The 26,391-nt window shown below is 38.7% G+C and overlaps 1 protein-coding gene across 3 annotated transcripts in view; it reads left to right on the top strand.

Annotated features, from left to right (window-relative positions):
* Positions 1 to 26,391, top strand: part of Glo1 (Glyoxalase 1) — a 318,389-nt gene that overhangs the window by 62,671 nt on the left and 229,327 nt on the right. For 2 of the 3 annotated variants that reach the window (XM_068228549.1, XM_068228548.1), the window contains one exon: positions 22,073 to 22,293. In XM_068228549.1, coding sequence (XP_068084650.1) covers positions 22,073 to 22,293 — 221 coding nt within the window. Of the gene's footprint in view, positions 1 to 20,779; positions 20,866 to 22,072; positions 22,294 to 26,391 lie in introns of all 3 variants that reach the window. The other variant, XM_068228551.1, reaches the window with a different exon arrangement.

The raw sequence follows: 26,391 nt of genomic DNA, 5'->3' as shown, positions 1-26,391 counted from the left end.
TTGCTGATGTTACAAATCTTACAGGACTTGACAAGGGTACGAATCTCACTATCCATGGATTTCCAAATGAAGTGGTTACGAATCTTCTCTCTTGTTTTGAAAACGCCCAGATGACCGCCCACTGGGGATTCATGAATATATTTGAAGAGAGCCAGGACCAGGTTAGTTGGAACTACAATTTTGGGGTCTCTACGACCGCGAGCAGGACAACGCAGGACACCATTCTTAAGAATATAGGGCTTAACATGCTCACCGGATTTAATACTGCCGATAATCCCTTTTAACTCAGCATCGTCCTCTTGATGTTTAGATATATCCTTGAAAAGGAAGAGAGAGTCGGTGAGAACTACATTAACGAAAGCTGATACTTGTTCGGGAGATGAGTCAGTTGGCTCTGATTGAGGTTCAGAGCTGCCTGGATTGAACATCCTGCTGAGGCCATCAGCCACAACGTTCTCCATGCCACGAATGTGGCGGGCTTGAAATTGGAAGGCTGAGATGCGCACTGCCCAACGTGCTAGACTACCGGTCTTTCGCGGCTTGGCCAGTACCCAGCTCAACGCTTGATTGTCAGTTTCCAGATCGAAAGGAAGATGTTCCAGGTACATTCTGAAGCGTTCTAAAGAGAAGACAACAGCCAAGGCTTCCAACTCATAAATGGAATAATTTGGCTCAGCAGGATTCGGGGCACATGAGGCATAAGAAATAGGACGACGCCCTTCTTGAAATTCCTGTAGAAGAACTCCGGATATGCCTGAGGAAGTGGCGTCAGTCTGAAGGATGAAGCGTTTAGAAAAGTCTGGCATAGCCAGTACAGGAGCGTTACATAAGGCAGATTTCAAGTCCATGAAGGCTTGACGTTGGGCATCACCCAACACAAATTTGGCATCCTTTCTTCTCAAAGCATTTAATGGGGCTGCACGTTCAGCAAAATTGGGAATGAATTTGCGAAATAAATTAACCATGTCAATGAATCTGGCTACAGACTTGACGTCCTTTGGAGGGGGAAAATTCTGGATGGCGGCAGTATGAGACTGATCGATTGAGACACCCCTCCCTGGCACAATATGTCCTAAGGACATCTGGGGTTGTGTGAAGGAAACCTTGGATGCCTTGAGGGTTAGACCTGCTTTCTGCAGTCTTTCAAGCACTTCGTTGAGATGGAGTAGGTGTTCCTCGAAGGTTTAGCTAAAAATTACGAGATCATCAAGGTAATTATAAAGGAACTTGAACTTAATGTCCGATAAGACATAATCTAGTAACCGTGTAAGGACGGCCGCTCCAGTCGCGAGACCAAAAGGTACGCGTTCGAATTCATATAGGTTCCAATCAGTTGCAAATGCAGTGAGATGCTTGGATTCTTCGGCAAGGGGTATCTGGTAATAAGCCTGATTTAAATCGAAGGTGGTGAACATTTTTGCATTAACGAACCAAGAAAAACAAGAGTGCAAATCAGGAAGTGGGACAGATTGGAGGACTACCTTACGGTTCAACATCTGATAGTCGACTGCAGGCCGATAACCTCCTTGCAGTTTAGGGACCAGAAACATGGGAGAAGAATAGGCTGACTTGGACGGGCGTATCACTCCGTCAGCGAGCATTTGATCAATGATAGCCTTCAGGGCTCTCATTTTGGGAGGTGACAACCGGTACGGAGAGCGAACAGGTATGTTATCCGTAACCTCAATTTTGTATTCTAATACATTGGTGACACCTAACCTGTCGGTGAAGACATCAGGGAACTTATCACAGAGTTTCCTAAGTTGATTGGCCTGCTCTTTGGGTAAGTGATTAAAATCAAAAGCCTTGGGTTCATCAGAATCTTTAGGAACAGCGTTAACATGACAAGGCAGAATAGGGGAGCAATCACACAGCTCAAAGGTTCTTGCACAAAATTTAAAATGGAATCTGTTGAACTGGAGGTCCAAAATCATGCCTGTTTTAACAATAAAATTTGCACCCAATATGAATTGGCAGGATAAATCCTTTGCCACTAGTACTGGCATTTTCCAGGTGAAATCACGGACTCTAATCTTGACATCTAGTGATCCTACAATGTTCAACGAATTAGAATTAGCAGTATGGCAGGTTGAGGACACGGGGTGTAATGTAGGTAACTTGCAAACAGTTTTCATAGAATCGTACCAGGTCTCACTCATCAAGCTGACACTACTCCCAGAGTCTAGTAACGCACAGACAGGTACATTATTTACCTCTATGCTTAAATATGGTAGTTTACAAGAAGGTATGGCAGAAATTCTACAAGATTGCAAGAAATGAACACCAGGGTCAGACTGGGAACAATCATTAGCCTCAATTAAATAAATCAACCAAAGTGCAGTCATGATTGACAATACAAGAAGCCATGTTTTGGGATTTACCATCAGAACTGGCGGTTAGTCATCTAGCACTACTTTGGTCTGGGGGTCCAGAGCCAGAAATGTTACGTGGGCACTGCCGAGAGAAAGGCCTAGTTGATCCACAGTTACGGCAAGAAAAATTGGTGGAAGAACCTCTACCCATGGCAGGTTTCGCATTGCCTAATGTCCCAGCCTTGCGACAATCCCGCTTGAGATGAGCCGTGGAGCCACAATTGAAGCACAAACGAGGATTACATGAGTTGGAAGCAGGTGACGGGGGTCTTAGAATCCTGAGGAGAGGGCATGCTTACCTACCAAGACGCATGGCTTGTAGTGCATACGGTGGAGGCCACTGCGTAGGCTAATTGTAGCCACCGGCCTACGCAGTGGCCTCCACGGTATGCACTACAAGCCATGCGTCTTGGTAGGTGTGCTAGGTACCAACTGATGAGCCCAGCCTAGCACACGGGGGCGAAACGCTGGCAACCAGGAATGAGTTAGCTGGAAAATTTATAATGTCCAATAACGGACCATTTATATTGGTATTATAAATTTACTGATTCGGAACAAATATTTCAGATTCCCTATGGGAATCAACATCTATATCATCTGATGGCCAAGCAGGCATCAATTTTTGGTAATGGGACAAAGTCTCTCATAGTGCATTGGCACTGCCGGTGGCTACAATTAGCCTACGCAGTGGCCTCCACGGTATGCACTACAAGCCATGCGTCTTGGTAGGTGCGCTAGGTACCAACTGATGAGCCCAGCCTAGCACACGGGGGCGAAACGCTGGCAACCAGGAATGAGTTAGCTGGAAAATTTATATAATGTCCAATAACGGACCATTTATATTGGTATTATAAATTTTCTCATTCGGAACAAATATTTCAGATTCCCTATGGGAATCAACATCTATATCATCACTTTTCTTCGTCGGCAACCCAGCGCTTGTCTCGGCTACCAATGTAACCTTTACTAAGGTGGTTACACAAAACTAGTACTAAACACAATAAAGGAGGGAAGTAAGAGCAACTACACACTATCAGAAAACACTATACACTCAGAGAAACATCAACTGGCCTAAGCGGATCTCTGCCAAAAACAATACGAAATATCAGTAGGGCCAACTAGTGGACAATGAATCAGGAAAAGGGAAAGAACTACGACCTTGTGAGGGCATGGATATGGCTTAGGCTGCAGGTTCTGAAATAATTCGCCGTGATCCTTAAATTTGAAAAATATTATTTACAAGTGAAAATTTTACAAATACTTTCCGAACAAAATCCACCAATTTACAACTTACGAACTATACGCTCCGTGATACACATATCTTAAAGGTTCTTTGATAATGGGCTTCACTACGAGTTTCAAACTTCAAACCAACTATACAACTAGTTACAAATCCAGTAGTACAATGCAAGTTAGTAGGTTAAAAGCAATGTAAAAACAATTACAATTTGCAGTGAAGTGAATGTACTTTCCTAAACTCTAGCGTATATCAAGAGACACCCCAAGGTAAATGTATTACATCTACATATTTAGTGAAGTAAGAAATGGGAATGCCTCGAAAACAAACAGGGAACCCCAGCAGAAAAGCTAAGGCGACGTAAACAATTAATTTGCCGAATCTGGGTTAGGCTAGGGCAGACTCCTATACGAAATAGCAACTGAACATTACGGAAATTTTAACCGGAACGGAAAGTAAGAGTGCTTACCCGAAGGTGCGCCATCCCGGAAGCGAGGTGTCGCACACGATGCAGACCAACCCAGACTAAAGGCAGATCAGGCCAAGACAAGACCGAATTATCATGAACGCTGCCTCGCTCACTATATATAGAAAACCCCTGGCCTTGGAGTAGCCAATCAGTGTGCATGAGTCTGCCCCCCCCCCCCCCCTAGGTTCACCAATCACAATTCCTACTCCCGTCGCGAACTTTAACTAGCATTCTCGAATACACCGTTCGCGAATCTTCCATTTCCAGAATAGTTAGAAAATTCCTTCTAGGAAACATAACCCACAAAAGACACACACCCTGTTCAACAATTTTCTAGATACTTCCAGTAAGTACGGATTTGAAATCTACTATTTACAAATACATATGTTACAAATATTACACAGTACAGGTTAGGTCATTACTAGACCTGGGATTTTAAGACAAATGCCTATTTCGTTCCTTATGAAATAACATGATTTTTAAAAAAATGTTGACGTTTCATGATAAATCCCTTACATTAATAGAGTTTTATAGTGCCCTAAAATGCCTAATTGGACCTTTAGAGCCTATTTTACTATTTTAGTGCCTAAAATTTTCAACATTTAAAATATAATTCAACTTCTGTAACTTTTACAATCACACAATGGACATTCCTGGAACGAGCAGAACAGCAGAGGGTGGGTTTTTCACAGAAATGTGCTCTTCCCAGACACTGCCACCCAAGGAATGCTGAGTGAAGGGTGGAGGTGGAGGATTAGCTCAGAAGAACAACGAGCGGGTAGTAAAGGACGTACTGTGTCGAGTGACGGGGAGAGGTGGAGGATTATCTACGAAGAACAAGGAGCAGGTAGTAAGAAGGGACATTCTGTGTCAAGTCGCCAGTGAAAGAACATCTGTTTAAGTGAATATAGTTCATCATGCCTATAACGAAATCATCTAAGAGTGTGCTTATACAACAATGGCTTGTACAATTTCCAGGAATGACTTTTGATGGCAAGATTATTTTCTGCCAGAACTGCAGTAAACAGGTATGTGCATATATCTTAAATTTCATATTAATCTAAAAATAACGTTTTAATATTGGCTCCTCTAATTAATTGTAAAGACCTAGTCCAGGCGACCTGGGTTCGATTTCCAGTACCGGCAGTAATTTAGAAATCTATGAGGTGTGGAATGGTGTTGATCCATCATCGTGAGGACAAATGAGAAGCTACAGTGGGCAGGGGTCACGGAGGCAAGGCAATACGGCTGAGGGATGTATCGTGCTGACCACACGCCACCCAATATCTGCAGGCCATTAGCTGGGCAGCAACCGTTATTGAAAGCCAAGGCCCCTTGGGGACTGTAGTATTCTTGTTCTTAATTAACTTGAGAGTAATAATGGCTTAATTTAAATAGTTCAAAATTACAAATTTTATTCAATAGCTCACATTTTCTATTCCTCATCTTAGTCTCAAACTGACATCACTTTATTGTGTTTTAGATTTCACATGAGGAAAAAAAATGCCATCTTCAGCAGCATGCACATACTGCCATTCACAATGCGCAAGCAGCCATTAAAAGCAACATTAGACAGACTCTGCTCACACAAACTATATCACCTACAACCCATAATGGTTTCTATGCTGATATGTGTAGAGCCCTAGTTGCAGCAAATATCCCCTGGAATGCTGTGCATAATCCGGTTTTCAGAGATTTTTTTACAGAAATACACCAAGCAGCACATCCCATCAGCATCTACATTAAAGAAAAACGACATAGATATTTGTTACAATGAGGTCATTTTGTCAATCAGGGAGGATATTGGGGAGTCTTGCATATGGTTGTGTGTGGACGAAACCACCGACTCTGTGGGCAGGTACATTGCTAACCTTATAGAAGGAAAACTGGAACCCAATCAGGCATCTACCGCTCACCTTCTTTGCTCTAAACAGCTTGAGAAAGTCAATAGTCAAATCATTGCATACTCCATCAACAACGGGTTGCAATTGTTGTATCCTGGGAGTGTTGATGATTCTAAAGTCCTTATCCTTGTCTCCGATGCTGCTTCCTATATGATTGCCACTGTACCTCTCCTCAAAACTTTCTATCCTTTTTTAATTCATGTTACTTGCATGGCTCATGCCTTGCATAGACTCGCAGAAACAGTTAGAGCCAAGTTTTCTGCAGTAAATATTCTCATTTCAACAATGAAGAAAGTGTTCTGTAAGGCTCCATCAAGAATAGCCATCTTTCGAGTTAAACTCCTTTCTATTCTCCTTCCACCACAGCCAGTCATCACACGTTGGGGTTCCTGGATGGAAGCTGCCCTGTGTTATGGAGAACATCTTGAGGAAATCATGGCTATGATAGACAACTTGCCTTTAACGGACAACTCTGTGTGTGTGTCGTCTGTCAAAGAGCTATTAAATGATTGTTCCAGTGTTCAGAGAGGCATTGCGTATATTCAGGAAAATTTTTCATTTCTTCCAGTTACCATTACAAAAATGGAGGAAAAAGGAAACAGTCTCAAACAGCAATTTTCTGTAATTGAGGAAGCTGAGAATAACATACAAAGTGTTAGGGGCAAGGTAGGGGATAAATTAAGAGACAAATGGTTTAGTGTACTGCAGAAGAACTCGGGTTATTCAGTGCTGAAAAGGGTATAACAGGTAATGGATAATGGATGGGGACAAGGTAGACTTACCAAGTGAAATAATGAATTGAAAAATGTAGGTAAGTTTTCCTATGCCCCTCTAACATCTGTGAGTGTGAAGTGCTCTTTTTCCGCTTTCAAAATGATTTTAACAGACAAAAGACACAGCCTGACTGTGGAAAATTTGGAGAAGATTATTGTTATGTACTGTAAAGCAAACTACGAATGAAAGTACTGTAGGAATGTTCCTCACAAATAATAAACACATACTCCATTCGAGTTTACACCGCTTTTGGATGCATACAGTGCTGTAATTGTGTACAGTGATTTTAGTATTAAGGTTTTAGATCAGTACTGATAAAGATATATCATATCATCCATAACTTTGTAAATAATAATGTTATTTTCTTTACGTCCCACTAACTACTTTTACGGTCTTAGGAGACGCCGATGTGCCGGAATTTAGTCCCGCAGTTCTTTTACGTGCCAGTAAATCTACCGACACGAGGCTGTCTTATTTGAGCACCTTCAAATACCACCGGACTGAGCCAGGATCGAACCTGCCAAGTTGGGGTTAGAAGGCCAGCGCCTTAACCGTTTGAGCCACTCCCGGCATATCTTTTCTGACACATGACTTTTTTTATATTGTTTTTGACAAATGTCTTTTTTATTCTGTCTTAATTTTGCAGTTATTTTGGTTAAGATTAAGGATACCATGTTTGTTTAAAAAAGTTCTTAAAATTAAGTTACCAGCATTGCGAACATACATCCCTAAAGTTTATTCTGTTTTTGAAGTGTGATGCTAGTGTTTACAACAGCTTGCAATAGTTATCATAATTCGTAATATTATTGTACGTTGTGCAAGCGTGTGAGTGTTTTTCTGCACTGTTGTGCCGTTCAGAAACTTAATTTTTAGGACATAAAGAAGTTACAAAGTTGCGTCCATAATTTTGGTCCCTGGAAAGGTAAGGAGTTACATAACGAGTTTGAACAGTGATACGATACTTTAGAAGATAAACTTTTCTTCTCTCTCTCTCTCTCTCTCTCTCTCTCTCTCTCTCTCTCTCTCGAGCGTGCACCCGCCCATGTAGCGGTCAGTGCCAAGTTATCCCGGTAGCTCGATTTCTTCTCAGGGTATTCCAATTTCCGCTCATAAAATCTGTGATTTTATATTGTTAATTATTTTACGTGGTTTCGGATGAGAATCAGTCCGTTGGGATACGCATCACGGGAGTACCTACACGCTCAAGTAAGAACCTGTGGCCGATAACTTCAAAAGAATCTCTTTCCTTTTTGTGAAACTCATAAATTGCTTATATCTACAAAACTTATTTACTAACTTACAAACTAGCCGTTACCCAAACAGAAATCAAGACACAGTCACTTACTAAAAGAAAAATATAAGATTATTTATTGAATAAATAATGTTCAATGTAAGATAAAGTGAAATCTGGGTAGTATTATCTGAGTAATATTTAAGCATGAAGGATTAGAGTCAGCGCTGGCTCAAATAAAATAAAATGATTAAACCTTAAAATATTTACATTCTTTCTTATTTAATGTTCAAATTCATATTAATATTTACCTCAATATTCGTAGCCATGTTCCGAAAAGTAATTGATTTTCTCCAATTATATTCAAGAGATCACTGAGCAATCACGGTATCAATAAAAATACACGTTGTGAATACTGTCACGCTAATTATTTAAATTATCCACACAACATTTAAGTCATCTCGCTGAGATAAAATGAATGGTTTACTAACTTGAAAACGTAATAAAATTAAATGAGAAAAAGTCAGATTGTAAATGTAAATCTGCTCATATCTTCACGTAAGTACTTCCCAAACAAACTCTTGCGTGAGTATTAAATCGTAAAAGTGTTCTCCAACTTTTCCATTCATAAATCTTAATCATTCATAAATCTGAACTCTGATTATTTGGTCACATATCTCGAGTACGCATAAAATAACAACTTACGGGCTAAGTCAATACCTCCCTAAAGCCTACAACATATGGCACCTAACTAACCATTATCATATTCTTCATATTTAAAATACTTCAATTGACATCATTACTGCATGAAAAGAAATAAACATCTATCTAACTATTCAAGTAGTTTCCAATCCACGCACTCCTCTATCAACGGCTCAATGTGCTTTAGCAATCTGCCCTTAGTCAATATCTCATATGTATACGAGCTACTCAACTCGTATGGACAGTATAGAATGAAATTATTACGTATTATACTGTAACGTCACCGCACCAAAGAATATCAGATGTATACTAAGTCATGAGCCTAGTGAACTGTATATTAAAGTACTCTCATATACTCGGTACCTGCCATTTACCAATATCAGATAAATACAACTGTCACGATACACAATTCTACCATAATACATGTCAATCTTACCTTAAAATGGTCATCTGCGCGATGTTCACACTTTGACATATTCTTTCCAATATGGCACAGAAACTGACCTCGTAATTCTAACACAACGTTTCCTCGTTGAATAGCAATTCTTACTCTTTCCGTAGAATATAAACAAACCTCTATACTTCAACTATTTATCAATATACTCCAATAAATAATCACATTTCAACGCCATTCCAACATACATTAACATAACACCGGCATACATATTGCCGTATGCATATAGCCAATTACACCCAAAACTATATGCTAAACATTCTAGAATTGCCTTGTAAAATACGCATTTAATAATCTTTAAGCAGCTTGAGTTCAATGACCTCTTTCTATGAAGAAAGGAATACGTAACTTGACAATATTCATGTGTATCACGCAGGTAATTCGTGACGTAATCTATGTACAGGTAAGCGAGATTAATCGAAATTTCACGAGTTAAATAGACTCACTGCTACTAGGTCTTCACAAGTAACACTTCTTTCTTATATCCATGCTAGTTTCTACTGTATGTATGCAAGTGCGGTAGCTTGTATATGTCATAATAGAATTCTAATTCTACACTTCCATCTTATCTTATAGCCTTAAATATCTCACACTTCACTTTATATTTCACACACGTTCTTAATTAATTCATAAATATCACCAAATATTCAGCACATGCCGAGTTAGATTGAGGGTGCAGATTACAAGAAACTACTCTACTAAAGAAATGTATGGACTTAGCTCGTCAGTTGCTATATTTGGTCTGGTTGTTGCTCCAATCCTCGGTTGTAGACGGATAGCGTCTTCCTGGTATCAGCTGGTCACATGGCTCGCCAGTCCACTCCTCATCGTCCGGTCTTTTGGCTGGCCGGTGCTCATCCTCGTCATCCTGTCCACTGGTTGGCCGGTCCAGTCATCATCAGCTGGTCCTCTGGCTCGACGGTGCATATCCCCAGTTCAGTTCATCATATTGATTTAGCAGACAGTCATCATTTCGAATCTGCGGACAACGAAGAAAATTCCTCTTGCGGAGCAATCAGTAATGATATATTCCATATTTCTATTACTTATTGTAAACGACGAAGTTTTCTTCGGTTGGAATAATTTCTCCGTAAATAGATATTAAGTTTACTACCACATTGGTAACTATCTTCTCGTATGAAATTATCAGTTCTGCAATATGGTGAGTCCCTTTTTCTTCAATCGTAGAGTGGTTGCTCACGGATCCAAGTCAGACGTATCTCACCACAAGTTATTTATTTCTATAATATTTCGTCTCCTTTTTTTAGCATACGCCGGTGAATTATTTAATCGTATGTTATCGCCGATTGTAAATAGTTAATATCCTCCTCAGTAGTTTTGGATATTCTTCAGTAGTGAAGCTTCGCTCGTATCTGCGTCTTACTTCTGCGGATGTAATTTTAAGAGTATATTCTTAAACAATCCTACCGCTGCTATATTTTTTTAAAACAATTCAAAATGAGCCTCTACTGTTCTGCAGTGTCTCCCAAATCAGTCCGTTCCGTGACGTGCATAGCCTCCTATATGCTGTATTAATAAGAAGTTCATTGCCTTAGTAGATCGCATGGGCCATACCTTCCTACGCCGCCATTTTGTAGATGGTCTACGAGATGCGAACGGGCACAAGCGTAAACTTAAGATTAAGGATGTCGGACGCCCAATGCCTGATCTTGATATAACGAGGCATCCTAAAAGTAAAAGTAATGAAATCGTGCGTAAATTCAGAATAGATTTATACCGTATAAAAGAATCGAGTGGATCTGTGGGTGCGAAATTACTAACATGTTGATTTGTTTTCCTTTTTTATGATTCATGGGTGATGAAAGCGAAAGGACTTGGACCAAAGTCGGAGTGGTAGATATAGGATATTTGTCCAAAAAAATAATAAAGAAACACAGAAGTTCTAAATCTCATATGCTTGCCCAGTTACAATTCGATCTCCTGGGAAGACACGATAACCGTCAGTAATTTGACTGTGCTTACAGGCAGTCTGTGGAAAGAGACAGCGACCAAGTACGGAAGATTTGTTATATGCTGTGTAAAGTTCTGTGGCTCGTTTGAGATGGCATTGCGTGGGCATGACGAAACAAGTGAATCATCGAATCCTGGCATATTTCGAAGCCTCGTCAATTTTAGTTCTGAAATTGACGTTGCATTAAGAGACCATCTGTCCAAAGCTACTGTTTTCAAAGGCACCTCGAAAGACATTCAGAATGATTTGCTTTCGTGCATGTATGAAATCTGTCGTGAGAAATAAAATCACAGCGCACTTCATTTCGGTAATCGCAGGTGAGACCACTGATATATGAACTACAGCACAATTTGTTATCATTCTTCCCAACGGCAAGCCAGTTGAAAGATTCTGGGGTTTCCTCTGCCCTCTAGTCATGATACTAAGACAATAGCAGAGTGTTTAAAATTTTCTTTGAGCGAAGTTGTGGATAATAGAGATAAGTTGATTTCACAAAGTTTCGATGGAGCAAATGTAATGAGTGGTCACCATTCAGGGTGCAAGTTCTCATCAGGGAAGATTTTAGGCATGCATATTATGTGCACCGTTATGCCCATTCTCTGAACTTAGTCATGGCACAGGGGAGAGGGGAGATATTGAGGTGGGGGTGGATTTTTCCTTCTGTTGAACCCCCAGTGACGAAAGTCACGCGCCGCCACTGTAACATGCCTCCAGGTAAGAGTCTCACTACACTCACTACTGTTACAGAACTCGTATTCTGGTAAAGAAAAGTACGACGACTTTCTCTACGTACGGATGCTACCTTCTTTACGAAGAGCATCCCTAACCTTATTTACACACTTCATCGACGTCTTGAGTCCGTCCCGACTGCAGCATAGGTTAATGTGACGCCTCACGTTTCTCCAACTGAAACTGCATACTCGGCCGACGATTTCCTTTACGAAGAACTAGCTCTATGCACAACCACACATCCACTACCGAATGTAGATTCGGCACGCATCACCACATCCACTGTACATTATCTCGTTGAAGAATTATAGGTCTAATTGTTATACAGTGTTGGAATTACAAATAACCAATTAGTAGCGACTTTTACATAACGGCCACCAGAAATTCGTAGCATCAGCGATATTTAGCGTGCTTACTCCGTAGGTAAAATATACTTATTAGGAACAATAGAGCCTCGCCTAAGAATCTGCGCAAAGTAGCTCCCACGCGCCGGTCCGAGTGAGAAACACACAGAATCAAGAACACAAACACAACCGGAAACAGAGTCAGAGTGACTTGCCGCACACGCGTACATTCTTATATAGGCTAGCTGCACGTGGTTATAGCGTCCTGAAAAGTTTACCAGCAGCAAATACAGTAGAGACAATACGCGACACTGAGCGAGATATCGAGGGACAACTCTAGCGGATAGACCTGAACGGTACTGATTCTGTCATAAGAGCACGTGTATTTTTGTGTGAAGTTTTTTGTGATATTTATGCGTTTTCAGTGAGCTGACATAATTAAATAGTAGCGTGTGTCATTCCTTGATATCTCCTATCAACATGAGGGGAAATGTATGTGCTGTGTTTGGCTGCAGTAATTACGAAGTAGACAAAAATGCGCGGTCGTTCTCCAGGTTCCCTCGTGACAAGAACATGTAAGTAATATTGTGTTTGCATATATATTCTTCCAGTGACAGAGATTTATATAGTACTTCATAATCTTCTGACCTGCTCGACCCATGTTTTAACGGGCTAAAAATATAATACGCATATTTTATTGTATAGTGCAGCAGTTAACCTTCAATACCGATGTGTTGTTTAGGTGTGATCTGTGGGTTTTGAAATGTCACAGAAGCGATTTGGATAAAGTGTATAAGAAAGAAAGGACGTTACGCTTGTATAAGAATTATAAGATCTGTTCAGATCATTTCCAGGCCAGCGACTTTAAAAATCCTCGACTATACAGCCAAGGGTATGTTACATTTTTACTCTAATTGTACGTAAATATTCCTCAAAGCATCACTATCGACAATATTTTCAAACTTTTCTTTCTTTTATCCCTCTTCTCAGATTAAAGCCGGGATTTTATAGATTTTCTTTCTGTTGGCTTCATGTTAAGAGGAAAATTGTCCAGCTATTAAATGTTAATTCATTGCATCATATGTGTAAGGAATGTGCCGATATTTTTATTGACAAATGTCTTAATGTGATGATACAATGTTTTTAAATGAGGAAAAAAGAAAAATCCAACCGTAAGATTTCAGGCAGGTATGCTAAAGGTAAAAAAGTAATGCATAAATGGAAGATCAAGCCATTTCACAGCAGTCCATTTCACACCTTGTTTATATGTCTAATTTCAGTCTTTGAATAATAACCTTTTAAATAATTCTTCATTCATTTATCCAGAATTGCTTTAGCAACTTCGAAGTTAATATCTCAGTACCACTTTCTTTCTAGACGTAATGTATTTATCCATTTCCGTATATACATTTCCATTGATATTTGAATTTAGCGCGATTTGTTCAGGTTAAGTCACTAGGAGCGCCACCGTCGAATTGTCTCCCATTTTAGCAAGGCGAAATCCGTAAGTGTCGTGTATTGTCTCTACTGTATTTGCTAGTAGCAACGCTCTCACAGGCACTTCTTCACGCGTCACTCAGTCAACCCAACCTCCCTTAAAACGAAGCCCTCGTATTGGCTATCGTGCGTCTGATGTGACATCAAACATCCACTCACGTACACCCACATTGATCCACTCCAGTCTTCAGCCTATACTACCTGGTCGTACCTCGTGTTTCCAAGCCACTTTGTTGCAACACATTCAACTGACTTCAGCCGTCCTTCCCGATATAGTCGCTGTTTTCCCGGTTGCACAATCCTTACGGCTAGGCCATATTTACAGACTCTTACCCAAACGGAAATTTATACAAAATATAATGATGCACATATTCAGTATTCCCTAACTACACATTCTTCTAATAATATTACGTTTTTACATTCTAAATAAACAGAATTACATGATTTACATGACTTTAACATTACAAATTATTTTACGAAATTTCCTAACCTAAAATTTGAGGATCGTACTTTCGTACGGTTACAACTCTGCCGAAACTTATTTTATGTTACAGGATTGTATTTCTCAGCAAACTATGCTCCGAATAAACGAACAAATTAAAAGAAAAATATCTTGGTGACTCAGGTTCTTCAGTTCACCAAAATTAATCTTGAATAAATAAATTTATAAACTATCTGAAAAAGAAACGACTTAATTAAAATGAAAGAACACACTCTAAACATCTAGAATGGTGTAACATTTATGTTTATTTCCATTGAAACCCTTAAAAATTTGAAAAGTGGGAGTTATCTTAACTCTTTGCTGTCCCTAACACTCCAAATTGCTTGTCACACTCATGTTCATTAGAAGTGTGTTGAGGGAACTGTATTCCCTTGACTCAGCAAGCTGTCAGGGCAGCATTTCTTGTGTATATTTCCCAAGCAGACCTACTTTATAAACAACGTTTTTAGTTAGAGATTGCCATCTTCGGCAGCCCTGGAGATGGTTTCCCGTAGTTTACCATTTTCACACCAGGCAAATACTGGGGGTGTACCTTAATTAAGGCCACGACCACTTCCCACTCCTAGGCCTTTCCTATCCTATTGTCGCCATAAGACCTATCTGTGTCGATGCAACGTAAAGCAATGTTGTTGTTTGAGTCATCAGTCCATAGACTGGTTTGATGCAGCTTCCATGCCACCCTATCCGATGCTAACCTTTTCATTTCTACGTAACTACTGCATCCTACATCTGCTGTAATCTGCTTGTCATATTCATACCGTGGTCTACCTCTACCGTTCTTACCACCTACACTTCCTTCAAAAACCAACTGAACAAGTCTTGGGTGTCTTAAGATGTGTCCTATCATTCTATCTCTTCTTCTCGTCAAATTTAGCCAAATCGATCTCCTTTCGCCAATTCGACTCAGTATATCTTCATTTGTGATTTGGTCTGTCCATCTCACCTTCAGCATTCTTCTGTAACACCACATTTCAAAAGCTTCTATTCTCTTTCTTTCTGAGCTAGTTATCGTCCATGTTTCGCTTCCATACAATGCCACGCTCCACACAAAAGTCTTCCAAAACATCTTTCTAATTCCTATATCAATGTTTGAAGTGAGCAAATTTCTTTTCTTAAGAAAGCTCTTCCTTGCTTGTGCTAATCTGCATTTTATGTGCTCCTTACTTCTGCCATCGTTAGTTATTTTGCTACCCAAGTAACAATATTCATCCACTTCCTTTAAGACTTCATTTCCTAATCTAATATTTCCTGCATCACCTGCCTTTGTTCAACTGCACTCCATATGTAAAGCAAATAGAAAAAAAAAGTTAGAGATTATTCCTGTTCAAGTTCACACCATGTCGTCTAATCGAGGATTTATGTCGAAAGGTTCTTATGCTGTCAATAAATTCAGATTCTGTGAATGCTGGTACAGTGAAACAAAAAAACAGGTAAAGGCAATGAAGAAATAGAAATTGTGTGTCCTCATGCTGTGATAAATTACACAAAACATATGGGTGGCATGGACATAAGTGATCAGAAAGGAGAATACTTCAGCGTGGGCGATCATCTAAAAAATGGTGGAGATTTATTTTTCTTTTTGTGATCAATGTGTACATTGTGAACAGTTTCATTATGATATGCGTAACCGACCAGCTCTCACAGCTCATGGAAACAGACAGCTGAACTTCCGGCGCAACTTGGGGCAACAGCTGATTGGGAACTTCACGTCTCCCAAACGTGCAGGCAGAAAAAAAAGTTCACCCATCGGTTGTCCATCCCCTAAATTATTTCATTCTCTTTTGAAGATATCTGGTCGCACCAAAGTGTGTGCTTTGTGTTTACAAATGAAAAATAGGAAACTTCTGGGTGAGGCAAGCAAACAACATTCACATGTAAGCAGTGCGATCTACCACTGTGCAGGACGGGGTGCTGTTTGGAATACCATCAGGAGCGAAATGTGGATATTAAAAATTAGGATGAGTACACATTTATATGCACTAATCATTTAAGTTAGGAACAAAATGCAAAAGAAATTACATTTATATCTTTATTCGTTTGACTTCTAGTTATTTTCTTTTAAAGGGCGGTATTTATGCTGCTGTGCCTATTGAGATTTAAACGACTGTCAGAAAACACGGTAAGTACGGCCGGGCATCCGCCTTTAAAAGGGGAACGGCAAAGCGTTAATGAAGTCCTCTCTTCCCTCCACTACAGCATGCGAAATTTTGCAAAATTATTGCTCTCTCGTTGGCACGAGTCCAGCTGACTAGTCAGTCCATTGACCTTCCACTGTGCCATGCCCCCCTGCCCTTCTTGCGGTAACAGGTGAAAATATATGAAGAACTGAACTGCTTGGCTGAAAATGGAAGCACGAGAAGAGCAGACATTCTAGCCATCAGTAAACAGAGAGGTCATCTAGAATTTGGCGAACAACAGCTGTACGATGTGTAATCGCAGAACCAAGCAATCTGCGTTACATCACGGAGAAATATCACGTGAACAAGAGGTACGATTGCTAAGGCGGCTGTGCAATACTGTGTCTTACAGCAAACCCATTGAGGGTCAGTATATAACACTGGTCCAGCGATTATTGTCAAAGTATTTCAAACTATAAGCATGCTTGCGAGCCATTGGCTGTGATGAGTGACGCAGCCTGCTCCAACTTATCAAACCTTCCATTCCTTCTACTGAGAATAACTCCAATAATAATTATGGTACAACCATTAGAATAACACCACCGTACTCCTCGCTTTAATACCTTCAACTCCACCAAGGTTATCAAAATGCACCAAGGATTAGGAAAGTTATTTGATTAGGAACGAAATAGCCGTTGTCCGTGACTTTAGTATCAATAAGCTGCGAGTACAGACCCGTGAGGCTGGCTGTTGGTGGGTGTCAATATGATGGAACAACAAAGTTGGTGGAAATATGTAATTCTTGTGAGAACAAACCCTTTACCTAAATGTTTTACAGACTTAGGAGTGTAGCTGGTGATCATAACACTTTGAATGCTTCCAAGTGAATTTTGTGCTGTACTTAAACATTTCTCAAATGACTAATAACCTAGTATAATCAGACTTAGAATTTCTCCTGTGCATCAAATACTTGGTTACTTGTATCAAACTGAATTAGAACTTAGAATTTCTCCTAACATAAATCAGAGATTAAACACTCAGGTTATTTTATGAACTGAACCATGTGGAATAATTTCACATCATTTATTTATGAACTGAACTGTGTAACATTTAGACCGTGCTGGTCTTCACATAAAATAACTTATTGTCATTTATGAGTCTAAACATCATGTGACCAGAACCTATTTCTCTTTTAAAACTAAATTAGGAATAGTGTTCTACCTCTTAAGTGAATGAACGTTTCACTAAATTATTTATCTCCTAATAGTGTTGCATTTGAAAGTGGAAACATTGTGAGAACAAGACTGATTTCACGTATATTATATTTGACTCCGAGTATCCATTTGAAGTAAGTGTTGTATAAAGTTTTGTAAATTATATTTTCTTTGGTATTTAGCAATGTTCAATAATAAATAAACTCTCCGAACTGTGTTACACATAATATAAAGTGATTACTATAATACTCAAATGTCATTCGCATCCTCAGAGTTGCAACACCCCTAACAATTTAGAGCAATGACGTGCGTCATAGGGACGTGTGCACATCAGACAAAAACATGAAATGAGCCAAAATTCATAACAAATTAGAAAAAAAACCCACAACAAACAAGGAAGAGTGCTGGAACCAACCCAAAATGGAAGGAGAGAGGAGGGGATCAAGGAACTACGAGGGCAAAATAACATCAGAATGACACCAAAATTTTCATAAAATAAAATAAAAATATAATTAATAAATAATAATTTACATTACACTAAATTATTTTAAAAAAGAAAAATTCTGAAAAATAACGGTGGTGTAATAGAAGAATAATAAATTTTCATTAAATAAATAATCTACATGTAAATAAGGTTAATTCTGAAGTAAATAAATTCATAACCTTCCCCAAGCTACTCTGGTGCACCAGCTCCTTACCTTACACATTTTTGAAAATATCTACATGATATAAAATTTAAGATTAACACCCGAAAAATGGGTTGTATGGCAAATCAAGGGCCTCCGACAGCACCCAGCGGAGGTTAAGTCCCCACAATACCCACATGAATAAGGACACCCGAATCATCACGTTAAAACACAAGGGAGCACAAATCACAACATAATGTCATCACACAAGATCCCACAGAAAAGGAGAATAGCCCAAATAAACATAATATAAAATAGCAGAAGCAAGAGAGGGTTAGGGCGATAAATAAGACACGCAAAACATATTAAAATAGAAAGGGCCAGTTAACTTCACAACACCGAGACCGAAAAACAAATATTACATGAGAAGAAAAACAATGCATTGTCATCCACACGGAACACGAACAAGATGCTGTTATCTCGGCTGATACCAGACGTAATAATAATAAGTTACATGACGACCAAGCACTAGAGAAAATCAACAATAAGATATAATGCCAGATCCAAAACATCTCGTGCCAGGGGTGCCCAAGACCCTTGACTTAAACCAACAGACGTTACAAAGTCATTGTTGAAAAATGATGTTAATATTACGCAGGATTACACACATAATTAAGTATATATCACTTTAAATACCTGCGATAGAAATGAAACTGGGAATTCCAACCCAATCCAAGAAACAGGAATCCATGAGAAATTAAAAATTAATAAGATCAATAATAATAATAATAATAATAATAATGAAAATTTAAAAAAATTAAAGACTAGCGTAAGTGTAGTATTAGGTCAAACACGGGCTCAAGAAAACCGAAACACACACACACAACAGGATGCTCTGAACAAAATCAGGGAATCATAGGCCAAAAAAAACAAACACGAATATGAACACAATAATAATAATAATGTTATTTGCTTTACGTCCCACTAACTACTTTTTAAGGTCTTCGGAGACGCCAAGGTGCCGGAATTTAGTCCTGCAGGAGTACTTTTACGTGCCAGTAAATCTACCGACACGGGGCTGTCGTATTTGAGCACCTTCAAATACCACCGGACTGAGCCAGGATCGAACCTGCCAAGTTGGGGTTAGAAGGCCAGCGCCTTAACCGTCTGAGCCACTCAGCCCGGCATGAACACAATAACACCGCAAAGATGTCGAAAGTAAATACCAAAATTTCAAACAAGGTACAGTAAATGCATCCAGAAAATAACACCAAAAAACAAATAACACCAAGAACAAACCAAAATAAATCAAGAGAACGGAGAATTTTGAAAGTTATCCAAGCATGATAATGGACATTCGTAATACATGACACCTCAGAAGCAAGAACGCCCAACTAGAAATTGAGATGTAAGATAAAACCACACACACACACGAATGAAAATATAACTATAATACACAAGAAAATAAAATAAGCTTGAGGAATACATAAGAGGCATACTTACAATAAATCCAAATTTACTTAGATAAACTCACCCATGTTTGAGGCCTAATACTATAACACTCACCCGAAAGAATCCAAATAAACTTATATATTAATATTATACATTTTTGGCGAGGAATACACCTCCTTGTTATCCGATGCCGACGACCTCAGTCATTATTTTATGAGCCGGAAAGCCGTTAGACATGGTTACCAAACACCAGCGTGTGCTCACTAGCGGTCCCCACCATTAACAGGCACACTCCACTCTTCACCTCATGGCGCGACACAGTCTAACACTGCTACACGCTCTGGCGGAAACCGCCAAAACACACCCAGTAGTTGCTATGCACACTCGTAGATGGCGTAGAAGTCCCTGTAGCTGTCCACCATACAATTATACCCTGTAGAGGCACCACCAAACAGAAAACTATGTGACGAAAAGTCACGATTGCCATGTTTAGACTGAATAGATGACCAATATGCTAACAGTTCAGAGCGTTCATGCATTAAAATAACCCAAGTCTACCAGATACAAGGTTTTAGTCATCCAATACTCCAAATGGTGTTGAATTCCAGTTTCATATAATCGTGGTATAATCACAGCTCCGTACAATAACTTAACAAGTGCCGATAAGAGACCCCATTTAAATATATGTCGCGTAGACAGTAGATTGTCCAAAGTATATGACATAACAAGTGTATTTTGTTAAATAACGCTTCAAAGTCTAAAAACATTTAGGACAAAACATTTAGGACATACAATATTTTTCATGTGTTACGAAATGCAAGTGTTGTTTAGACAAGATGGAGATTTGATGTCATTGACATTCAGCTGCAAAGTTCTCGTTATTTGATTGTTGTCTCAAGGTGCAGTTCTTTTGAAGAGATGTCTGATTTTATTGACATTCTTTACGAACATCAATATTTCTTTAAGCCCTTCATGGGACCAGTGAACACCAATTAATATTTGCACTTTGTCACTCATTAAGATAAGTCCCAAATTTCAAGTTTTGAATTAAACAGAATTAAACATAAATGTTCAGAGCGTGATTTGATAGAATCTGATTATGTTCTTTCAAGAACGAAACATCTCATTCCGTTTTAATTATGTTGTGCATTTTTAAAGTATAAGGTTTTTTTTTTTTTTTCAGGCAGTTTATCAATTAGTGTTGGCAGACTGAAGAACTTAACAGCTACGAACATGATGGTAGCTGCTAGTCTGTAAGCACTCTGTTTGGTAAGCTCGAACCCCACCATTGGCAGTCCTTTCTCAAACCAGGCAAATGGTGGCAACAGCCACTTCGTTCTCAGTCACTGAAAACCTGACTTAGTGTGACATTTACCCCATAGTATATATTTGAGAGATAGTATAGTCTTGAAATTAGGACATCTGTAATATCATTGTTCTTTTGTATGTCAATACTTAGCAGTTGGTCCTGGAAGAGCAAGGAATTAAATAAAAATTTCTCTCTCACTCACATATTGTTTTTTTTTTTCTTTTTTCTTTTACAAGTTGCTTTACGTTGCACTGACAGGTAGGTCTTATGGCGACGATGGGAGAGGAAGGGGCTAGGAGTGGGAAGGAAGTGGCCATGGCATTAATTAAGGTGGTGTGAAAATGGGAAACCACGGAAAACCATCTTCAGGGCTGCCGACAGTGGGGCTCGAACCCACTGTCTCCTAAATACTGGATAATGAGATAAGTTTTAGTGATGTTCAACCTTTTCAATACAAATTACAGCTAAGCATGTTCAAAAATTTTAATCAATGTATCATTTGGTGAAAAATAGTGTATGATGATGTGTATCCCCACATGTCATCACAGCAATTTTAATTAATACGTACTTGCTCAATTTGTGCTATTCAGGCTGATGATGACATTTCTATATGTCGAAACTGGTACGACTATTGAATAAATGTTGTAGATAACATCTTATACAACTTGTAATTTGCATTGAAATGGCTGAACCTCACTTGATCTCAGTTCAATACGGAAACAAAAATTAAGTTTATATCTTTGAATACCGGATACTGGCCGCACTTAAGCTATCGAGCTCGGTCATATTGAATTTATATGCTAGCTCTATCCATAATTTTTAAAGAAATTTACTGCAGATTGAATTGTGGGAAGTAAAATGGAATATGTTGGAGATTAAATTGTACCAAGTGACTTGGCCACGTGATTACAGTCACGGAGTTGTGAGCCTGCATTCGGGTTTGAATCCCACCGTGGGCAGCCCTGAAGATGGTTTTCCATGTTTTCCTATTTTCACAGCAGGTAAATGCTGGGGCTGATGGCCGCGACCTTTCCCATTATTCCGTTGCCGAAAACCTTTGGTGTGTTAGTGTTACAGTAGCAAATAGCAGATTAAGTTTTAATTATTTTAGCTGTCAGCTGCAGAACGTATATCAATGTGACTGTTCATGTTTATCTTGTGTTACAGGATTACATTTTTCAGCAAACTATGCTCCGAATAAAGGATCCCAAACGTTCTCTTGAATTCTACACCAATGTGCTGGGTATGCGACTGCTTCAAAAACTAGATTTTCCAGAAATGAAATTTTCCCTCTTCTTTATGGGCTATGAGAAAGAGGATATACCTAAAGATTTGAATGAACATACTAAATGGACCTTTTCAAGGAAAGCTACTCTGGAACTGACTCAGTAAGTACCACAACATAGACTGACATTAAACAAAGAGTTTCATTCTATCAGTCACACTTTTTCTCCTAGTTAATTGATGAAACATTTAATGTTTAAATTGTGTCTGTACCTAGTAGTACATCCTCTCTCCTTGCTCTGTTCTTGGCCTAAGGCTACCTTGACGGTAACATAATGCTGTGCTTATTTTGAATTTTATTTTAACCCATATATGCCCAACTTTTCTTTTTTTCGCTTTGAATATCTTCCATCTTCACCTAAAATGGTCAAATGGATGCACAGATGTTGTAAAAAATGAAAAAGAAATTATTTCTTATTCCAGTCGTGAGGAAAGTGCCGCGGTGGGCATGGAAGGGTACATATAAAGCAAATTACTTTCCCTTTCGACTAGAAGTTTACTACGTTCACACATTGAATTATATCACAAGAAATACAAAATATAAAACTCGTTAAATAAACAAAGAATAGTGTTCCAAGTTAGAGAGATTGTTAAATTATTTCCATTTGTCACCATTATACATGTAAAAGCATAAGAACGTTTGATAGATATCACTTGCTTTATGTCACTTAACAATGGAACTTCTCAAAGCAATTAGCATGGCAGCCCACATCACATTTTCTACATTTCTTGGTAGTGTTCTTATGGCATTCTGCACATCAAATCTGGGTTGGGTTTGATATTATTATATGCCCAACACCATCCAACCGCACTTCATCCTGCACGCGCCGTTTCACAGGTTTCAGAGGTCTACCAATTGCAGGCCAATTTATGTATTTTCCTAGATAACAATGGACAATATAATGTATGAAGCCCAAACAATCGCAAGCGCCTTTATCAATTCCTGCAGGACTCACCCTTATACAGCTGGTATGCATTATTGATACTGCAGCTGAATGGGACCAGTATAAGCTGGCGGTACTGTTTTTTCATCCTTATACCAGACCGATAAACTGACACATTTTGGTCCAGCCGGTCCACTCCTCCCATATATCGATTATACTGAGCAACAAGCGCTACCTGTCTTACAGATATCGTCTTTCCTTCCTTGGAACTCCGACTGCACGTGCCCATTGGCAAAACACCTGTTCTGTTGGATGCCAGAGTTACAATATTATTGTCGCTGTACCTTACGAGAGTTATTTCTTGAATTTACATCTGTGACTTGGTCATAACTACCTCGTGGAAGCTTTTTCATTACAGCAGGGTCCTGGAGAGGGGCCTTTTCAATACGATTATTACGAATTGTGCCAGTGCAGTCATGACCACTTCTTCCTAGTTTTGATAAGAGAGGCAGGGATGTAAAGTAGTTATCAGTAAATATACTATATGCCGAACCTTGAGGCAGTTTATTCACTATGTCTACAACTACTGTTCCTCCAACACCCAGGTCAGGGTTTGTGTTGTTACCTGTAGAGACACCTTGATAAGGCTCAGCTTGAACAAGATACCCCAATCGCGAACACATAGACCACACTTTGAAGCCGAACCTTACTGGTTTATTTTGGATGTGCTTTTATGTTCCATGTCTTCCAAAGTATGGGATCATGGATTCATCATTGCTCAAGTACGCATCTTTAGGAAAGAATTTTAACCATTTTTCATTTACATGATCCCTAAGTGGGCGCACGTTTGTGAATTTATCATTGGGATTTAGAGTGTTATTATCAGAAATGTGTAAGTAGCGAAGTAATTCTTCAAATCTATTCCTTGAAATAGCACCAGCGACCCCGGGATGGTAAGTATCAGCACCTGAATCCCAGTAGAGACGATGCTTAGCAACAGTACAATATCCACTCAAAAGTAACATGGCAATAAGTAACCTGATTTCATTAACTTCAACATAAAAGTTATACTTACCTTTGAACATGGCATATCGTTTTGACTCATTAACAATGGCATTTATTATTTGGTCATCCCATAATAGTTTGAAAAGTTCTACAGGAGATTTGTTTGTGTTTAAAAATTCTTGTCTTGTCCATTCAGGTTTAGTGGGTATATCAACATGTTCCCATTTACGTGTTGGTGGCAATGTTTTCTTTTTTCGGGGAGGTGATAACATGTAGTTATCACTAGAAATAGCTGAAGATGCAGTCTGTTCATTGTGACTACCTGATGATGTTACTTGGTCAGCACAGCTAGTTGTATCATCCCGAATCTCAGGTACTCCCAATACCACTTCTTCAAATCCATTTTCAGTAACGACAGTAGCTCGCAGCTCTCCCTCAGCCCGAAGTTGGTTCCCAGATAGATGATTGATGTTTCCATCTTCGCCACCACTTTCTTCATCACTATGAAGATGTTTTTCCCGAGGACAAGTGTATATTGTAGCACTTGCAAATTGTTGGTCGTCAGTTTCAAGAATTGCCAAGATTTCATCGATGGTCAACCTAAAATATTATAAGAAACATGTGAAAATATTTTAACGATATATCTACAGTAGGTAACAATACTGATATAATGCAGATGATAGCGTATAATTATTTCTTGATTCTGAGATTGAATTTTTATATAAATAAATTTATATTGAAAAGGTGGAAACTTTCTTGTCTATAACATAGTATAATCATTTGTTCCATTATTTTTACAACATTTTTGCTGGATTACTCAATGCATATTGAGTTTTATAACCAGTTAAGGTGTAGGATAGGGAATCTGTAACTCGTGTATATCTACATATCATACCACAAAGTATTTTAGTCAGTAGAGCATATGCTGCCGTAAAGATTGTATCATAAAATATGGTGTACCTGCCCATGGGGCATTGAAAGAAATGACTGGAAACAGTCCTCAAATTACAAATAACCAACTATATTCTATTACAGCAACATTATGCAAGTTATATACCATAAGGAATCACACAAACATATTAATAATTATCAATAATAATTAAAATACTTCCTTGTACTGAGAGGTCATGTTGCATGTTCACAATGAGCTGTATTCAACAATGAATAACTGTTCTGTTGAAGCAGCTGTGTGTTGGCAGGGACCCAGGTCTTATCCACCAGTGCCAACCCCCTTGAAATATAACATCAAACTTACCTCAATATCAATCAATATCAATCAATACTAATCTGCATTTAGGGCAGTCGCCCAGGTGGCAGATTCTCTATCTGTTGTTGTCCTAGCCTATTCCTAAATGATTTCAAATAAATTGGAAATTTATTGAACGTCTCCCTTGGTAAGTTATTCCAATCTCCAACTCCCCTTCCTATAAATGAATATTTGCCCCAATTTGTCCTCTTGAATTCCAACTTTATCTTCATATTATGATCTTTCCTACTTTTATAAACGCCACTCAAACTTATTCGTCTACTAATGTCATTCCACGCCATCTCTCTGCTGACAGCTCGGAACATACCACTTATTACAAGTCATTAACCTCATTTTTGGTCTGTATTGACGACAGTGATTACATACAATTTACAAAATATTTGTTTAATGTTAACCTAGTCAATACTTACAATACCACATTTTGTGGTTAAATAATTATAAAAAATAGAAAGATCATGAACATGTTTCGCCCTTCTTAATGGGCATCATCGGCACAATGAATAACCTTAAAACAAATAATTACAATTAAGACCGTTTACAATTATTGGTCATATAAAATTGGAAGGAAACGTTGTGATGTTAAAAGTTATTTTCAATATCATGATTAAAAAGTTTGACATGAATGTTACAAACACAAGTTAAAACTATTGTAGTACAATTTTACAATATTGTCTAAAAATATATATTTATATTGGTGAGAAGTTTTTTAATCGGCATTCGTCTGGAATTGAAATGGATCCTCTCGTTTTAACTTTTTGGTGAAAGTCAATATTATTGGCGTGTTACCCACCAAGTAGGTTTGAAGAATAAAATATGTATAAAACATATGTTCCTATTGTAGAAAATTAGATCAGGAATGAACATTTGGTGTTTCTCTTGAGTTAAATTGGTTAAAACACATTCAGGTGAGAATACGTTAAAATGGAATATTCAAGAACTGGAAAAAATCCAAAGAAAAGTAGGTCGATTTGTTCTGGGTGATTTCCGACAAAGGAGTAGCGTTACAGAAATGTTGCAAAGTTTGGGCTGGGAAGAACTGGGAGAAA

This window comes from Anabrus simplex, chromosome 7 (assembly GCF_040414725.1).
Source record: "Anabrus simplex isolate iqAnaSimp1 chromosome 7, ASM4041472v1, whole genome shotgun sequence".
NCBI classification, from domain to species: Eukaryota; Metazoa; Arthropoda; class Insecta; order Orthoptera; family Tettigoniidae; genus Anabrus; species Anabrus simplex.
The sequence above is the reverse complement of the archived record's forward strand: the minus strand, read 5'-3'. Positions and strand labels throughout refer to the sequence as shown.